We start from the raw sequence: 6,639 nt of genomic DNA on the forward strand, positions 1-6,639 counted from the left end.
TAATATTATTATTAAAAATAATTCTACTTTTTCATTTCATCATATGAAGGCAAGTGTAAGCATACCTCAGATGTTCCAAGGTTAGTTCCAGACCAGTGCAATGAAGCGTATATTGTAATATAGCTATTCGCACACCGTTTTTGTTCTCCAGTACCTAGAAATGTTGTGTCTATACTATACTGCTGTCTGCCAAGGGTGCACTAGCAGCATGAGAAAGTTTGGAGCTTTGTGAGAGTTGGAAAAATGATGCTGATGGAGTTGCTTGCTACAGGGTTATCACCCGCTTTTATCAATCTGTGTAACACAGTAAAGTGAAATATAATAAAATGAGGTTTGCCTGTGTGTATGTTATAGAAGGAAAAAGAAAATTAAGAATCCAAAGTGAAAAGTGTATATTATTATATATTAAGTATGATCAGTAAAGGAGCCCAGATGGAACAGTGGTTGAAGCACTCTCTGCTAACCAAAGGGTTAGTGATTCAAACCTGTCAGCCTGTCTGTGAAAGAAAGATGTGTTACAGTCTGTGTCCGTAAAGATCCACAACTTTGAAAACCCTAGTGGACAATTCTGTCTTAATAGGGTTGTTATGCGTTGGAATAAGCTCAAATGGACTTGGCTTTGGATTGTAATCAGTAAAATTCTTCGGGTTTAGCTGTTCATTTATAAGAGGTTTTGTTTTCAGACTACTGTCCCCTTCCTCAGCCCTGCTAACCACTAATTATTTGTCTTGATAGGTTTTTATCTATTCTAAATAGATAATGAGTTTATCTGTTTATCTTGTGCTAACTGCAAGGTTAGCAGTTCAAACCCTCCAGCCACTCCTTAAAAACCCTATACAGGGTCGCTATGAATAGGAACTGATTCTATAGCACTTAACAACATATATTTCATATAAATGGTATCATACAATGTGTCCTCTTTTGTGTTGACATGTGTTTACCTTAACATCATGTTTTCAAAGTGCATCCATGTGGTGGCATGTATCAGAATTTTATTTCTCTATGTAGCTGAATAATTAGTACTCACTGTATGTGTATATTTTGTTTTGTTAATACGTTCATCTGCTGGTTGTTTCCCCTTTTGACTGTAGTGAATAACATTGGTGTACATGAATCTGTTTGATTGGATACTTTCACTTCTTTTAGACATATAATTAGGAATGGAATTGCTGGATCACATGTTAATATTATGTTTAATTTTTTAAGGAACTGCCACATTATTTTCCACAGCCACTGAAATATTTTATATTGCCATCAGTTATGGACAAGGGTTCTGGCTATAGTTATGATTGTGAATAATGACAAACTACCCTTCCCCTTCCCCAGGAGTCCTGTGTCTTCTGCCAGTATCTATGAAGCTGTGGCAGGCTAACCTCTTTAGGGCAATAGCTCAACACTCATCAGTTTTAATATATTTATATGGGTTTAGGTGTAGATAGCATACAGTTGTATCTTTGCTACTCAATTTATGATCATTGGTGTGTTTAAGTACATACTTCTTGTTGTTCTGTGCCGTGGAGTCAGTTCCGACTCATAGCAACCCTATACAGGATTTCCGAGGCTGTAAATCTTTATGGGAGCAGAAAGCCTCATCTTTCTCCCGCGGAACAGCTGGTAGTTTCGAACTGCTGACCTTGAGGTTCGCAGCCCGATTCATAACCACTACGCTACCAGAGCTCCTTAAGACCTCATTAAAATTTTTCGTGGATCTTTTTCTAAACCCACCCTCAACCAAAGAGAGAATTTGTGTGCCCATTTCTTCTGGGAGAGCCTTACCTTTCTTTGGAATTTTATTTTCTACGGTTTCATTACAACTTCAGGTCTCTGACAACAAGACACCACAAAAGTTATAAATTTGTTAGATTATTCCGGTTTTTTTTTCAGATAAGAGCTATGTCATGTTTTGCAGCTTTCTGCATACTAAGCAGAAGTGTCAAACTGTACTGGAATTTGATTCAGAAGAGAAAAATCAGATTTTGGCTCTGTCACTTACGATCCTCTTTTGCTAATTCACTGTTTTCTCATTTCTCATAAAGTTAGAATAATATTGTGTGTCCATAGAGCACAGAGCAATTTTGAGGTTTAAATAAATATTTCTAAAAGCACTTGTAAACTTGAATCTGTAGAATAATGATCATGGCTTTCTAAGATGCGATTTTCTTTTTCTGTTTGCAGAAGTGACCTTCCAGGCACAGAAATAAGCCCACGAGAGAACCGCCGCAAAAGAGCAGCTCCGAAGGCTGAGACTGAACCAAGAAAGAAGCATAATAGGAATTAATGTGGGCTGTTGCTCACTTCCAGTACTTGTGTTCCATACAGAGTGCGTATTTTTAAATGCTTAAGAAAAAGTGTTAAATTCTAAGTATTACTGTTAACTGGTTTTCATTCTTTTCTGGCTTTCCAGAATGTTTTTTTTAACAAAATATCTTCGCTTGGTCAGTTACCTCATACTTCCAAAGCATCTCTCCCTGAAATATTCATCTTCACCAGCCTTACAGATTGGATAGACTCTTTGGTAGAGGGATTTTGTTTTGTTTTATTTGCTTTTAAATTTCAGAATGTCTTTAAAAATGTCCTCCTCTTCTATGAAGACACCAACTTCAGAAAAGGATTGTTTTCAATCTTTCTAACGCCAGGGAGCAGTTGAGGAGTTAAGCACTACAATATTTTTGGAAAGACTTGATATCTTAATTCAAACCCTTGTTTGTGTGTAAGCACCCAGTTACATGCTTATTGTTGCCCACGTTTTAGTTTAATGTTGGTTAGTAGTAATCTGTTTATATATTACTTAGAGTAAGATGGTAACATTTTAATTTAAAAAAATCACAAACCATAACGTTGAAGCGTTGGTCATATTCTTCTGAAATGAAACTTCAAAATTGTTACTATTAAGTTGTTTTTCACTTGGGTAAATAGACTGTTTTGACACTTTGAACCCTTGGTATTAAATAAAAAGTATTCAATAAATGGCTTTTTTGTTTGTTTAGTGACTAGACTATCACTTCAAAATGACATCTTGGTTAGGAAACAGTAACCTCTGAATAGTTGAACATAAGCTACATATCACTGAAAGGGGTTGATCAGAAATTATTATCTATGTGCAAAATGCCCACTGGACAAGCTCCTTCTGGAGTTTGTAACGGCCTCTCCTGTCAAGCCCTCTCCTCCCCAACCCAGACACGTTAGCTTTCAAGTATCGTGACAGCAAATGTTTTCCGAGAACAAAATGATGAATCTCCCAGGTACACTTGTCACTTCCCGTTTCCAAAGAGCATCTCCACTGACTGGCATTTCATTCTGCATTGGGATTTGCAGATACTGTGGAGTCTGAGGGATCAGTTATGGCTGAGGGATTGGTGCTTTCTTTCAGAGTGCCCTGTGCTGTAAGTGGTCACATGAGAACTTGTCATGGTCGTTGCATTACTAGAAATCACAAGTGCTGCACTAAGGGAAGTAACAGCAGCACGGCTCAACAGGTCCGTCCGAGACTCTGGTGTGAGGTGAGTGAGCACTGCCGAGCCAAGTCGGCTTTAACCTCGATGTAATATTTACGTCACTAAGTTGCCAGAAATTATCCTAAAATGAAACCATTTGTTTCATTAAAATTTATACAGTCTGCTATAAATTAAACTGCAAGTAATCACTGATTTAATTGTAGCAAAAGTCATTTGCAAGGAACATTTGGCAATGTGTGCAGACATTTTTAGCTGCCTCAACTGAGGGGAGAGGCGGGCAGTGCTACCGATACTAATGGTTAAATCTAATATGATACACTGGGCAGCCCTCACAACAACAAATCATCCAGCCCCAAGTGTCAAGCTATCCAAGTTGAAAACCCCCGCAATCTAAAAGAATTTACAAATCTGATTGAAAAACAGGCTTCAAGGGCATTTATTGAGTGCTGAGCTCTAAACGTTATATCCTTGGGTGGCACAAATGCTTTACATTTGTCTACCAACCAAAAGGTTGGCAGTTTGAATCCACCCAGCAGTGCTGTAGAAGAAAGACCTGGGGATCTGCTGCGTAAAGATTTTAGCTAAGAAAACCCTAGGGCGCTCCATTCGACTCTAGCACACAGGGTCATAATCAACTCAGTGGGAGGACTTTGGCTTGGTTTTAAAGCTCTATGTGATAACCATTAAACCCAATCCACTACTGTCAAGTCAATTCTGACTTACAGTGGCCCCATACTGCTCCATAGGGTTCCCAAGACTAAACCTTTATGGGAGCAGATGGCCACATTCTCTTCTGTGAAGCAGCTGCTTCAAACCATTAACTGACCGGCACTTAACCTTAACATGAATTTAATATTCAAGAATCCAGATGCTTGCGTGCCACATGAATCGGTGACAAGCTTGTCATTCTATCATGCATGTTTTTATCTGAATGGAAAGCCAGGTGGGCCCTGGAATGCCAACCTATCAGGGAAGGTTATTGTTTGTTTTGGGTCCCATCATTATCATTTTGGAACCACACAAGCGACAAAACCCCAAAATTCCACTTGGCACTGTTTTTTTCTACTTTGAGTCTATTAAGAACGGCATCACAACCTTGAAAGAATATTTTCATTTCTTGGTGTAGCATCTGATTTTGAGTAGGCCTTACTTTTCCATGTCTTCACTACAATATGCACCTCTGTTGTTGTTATTGTTGTTGGGTGCTGTGGAGTCAGTTCCTACTCATTGTAACTCTGCCATCCTCACAATTGCACTTGTAGGTAACTTCAAATTCAGTTGACTGGAGCCTAGGGAGTTGTATGTTTGACTGCTAACTGTAAGATAAGCTGTTTTAATCCACCAGCCACTTTATAGGAGACAATGAGGCATTCTGCTCCTGTAAAAACCCTATACAGTCAGCTGTTGGAACCCACCAGCCACTCTGCAGGAGAAAGCTGACACTTAATGCTTCCATAAAGACTTACAGCCTTAGGAAACCTAAGCAGGATTGTTATGAGTTAGAAGTGACTGGATCAGACACAAAAGCAGAACTGCTTAATATTAACCATTTGAATTCTGAAGACTTAATTCTGTTGAACATAATTAAGAGTATACATACAAAACTAACAGCCACCATTACTCTCAACAATGAGAAACTGAAAGCATTCCCCGGTGAACAGTAACGAAACATGTTTTTATCACCACTCCTGTTCAATATTGTGCTGGAAGTTTTAGCCGTAGTTACAGGGCAAAAAAGGAAATTAAAGGCATCCAAATTGGCAAAGAAGTAAAGCTGTAGATGACATGATACTATACATAAGAAATCCCAAAAAAATTAGCAAGAAAATTACTGGAACTCAAAGAATGATTCAGCAAAATGGCAAGGTCCAAGATAATATACACGAATCAGTTGGATTCCTTTGCACTAATAAAGAGAGCTCTGCAAAGGAAATCAGGAAAGCAATACCATTTACAATAGCCACCCAAAAGATGAAATACTTAGGAATAAATGTAACTAGAGAAACAAAAGACGTATGCAAAGAAAAGTACAAAACACTACCACAAGAGGAGGTGGGGCTTGATGGCAGCTAGGGTGGAGATGCAGTGAAGTTCACCGTCAGCAATACCACAGAATACCAGGCAAAGCAGATTCAGGGCAGAGCTCCAAAATGCGGAACCACAGAAATAGGAATATTTTTTAAAGTTTGAAGGCTTATAGCTTGTGGAAATTGGAGCTGAAGTAAAAAATCATGTACTTTTGGATCTGCCAAGCTGGGCTCGGAAGCCGGGAGCCAACATCTTGGGCGAGACCAAATGGCAAGGCCAAGCGGAGGAAGCAGAAACACCACAGAAAAACGCCGCGGGAACCTTGGAGCAAAGGTGAACAATATACTTTGTCAGTTTTGCTTAGTTCTGATTTTCTTTCTTTCTTTCTTTTTTGGTATCTGGTCATTGGCGCACCCACTGTTTGCCCACCTACATTCTGGTGACTAGAGGGGGAAGCCTGAGCGAGTAGACACCCCCCACCCTCACCACTGGTGGGCTCTTCCGCCACACATGCGCAGAGACACTCAGCCCAACGTTTCTTATTTGTGTTTGTTCTGTTTTTTAATACGGGAAAAGGCAGAATAGGCCTGTAGAGAGGAAAGAGTTTAAAAACAAAACAGGCCGAAAATTAAATTAAATCCTGAGATATAGCATAAAAACCAACACTAGCATCTTGAAATCTCTCAGGCAGCTTTGAAAGCAAGAAGCTGAAGAGGACATTAAAGTCATACTCATATTAGGCTACAGACTTTTTCTTTTTTCTTTTTTCTTTTTCTTCTCTCCCTTCTCTCCCTTTTCTGTGATGACAGACTGCAGTATTCAGTCTAGTTTTTGTTGTTGCTGTTTTTTACTCTTTTTCTTTCTTTCTTGTTTTTTTCCACTGGTGCTGTTTTGCTATTATATGCCCCCACACACACACCTTCTGCCTTTGGAAAATTCATTGTCTCCCTATATTACACAAGAAGAGTCAGCAGCTGCTGCCATATAGCCAAGCTACAATCACACTCTATAAAACACCAAAACCCAGGCAAGAACCAATACCAACTGCCATATACCAGGGAAACAGACAACACCTGTGAAAGTTACTCTGAGTTAAGCAATAAGAAAAGTGAAAAGGGAAGCCCATATCCTGATCACATCTTCCTGGAAGCAATCA

The 6,639-nt window shown here is 39.2% G+C and overlaps 1 protein-coding gene across 1 annotated transcript in view; it reads left to right on the forward strand.

The window, feature by feature from the left end:
• Positions 1–2,278, forward strand: part of RAD18 (RAD18 homolog (S. cerevisiae)) — a 152,655-nt gene extending 150,377 nt beyond the window's left edge. The window contains exon 13 of the mRNA XM_006851574.1: positions 2,176–2,278. Within this exon, the coding sequence (XP_006851636.1) occupies positions 2,176–2,278 (103 nt within the window). The remainder of the gene's footprint in view (positions 1–2,175) is intronic.
• Positions 2,279–6,639: the final 4,361 nt, after the last annotated feature.

Source organism: Chrysochloris asiatica, unplaced genomic scaffold (genome assembly GCF_000296735.1).
Source record: "Chrysochloris asiatica unplaced genomic scaffold, ChrAsi1.0 scaffold00030, whole genome shotgun sequence".
Taxonomy (NCBI): domain Eukaryota; kingdom Metazoa; phylum Chordata; class Mammalia; order Afrosoricida; family Chrysochloridae; genus Chrysochloris; species Chrysochloris asiatica.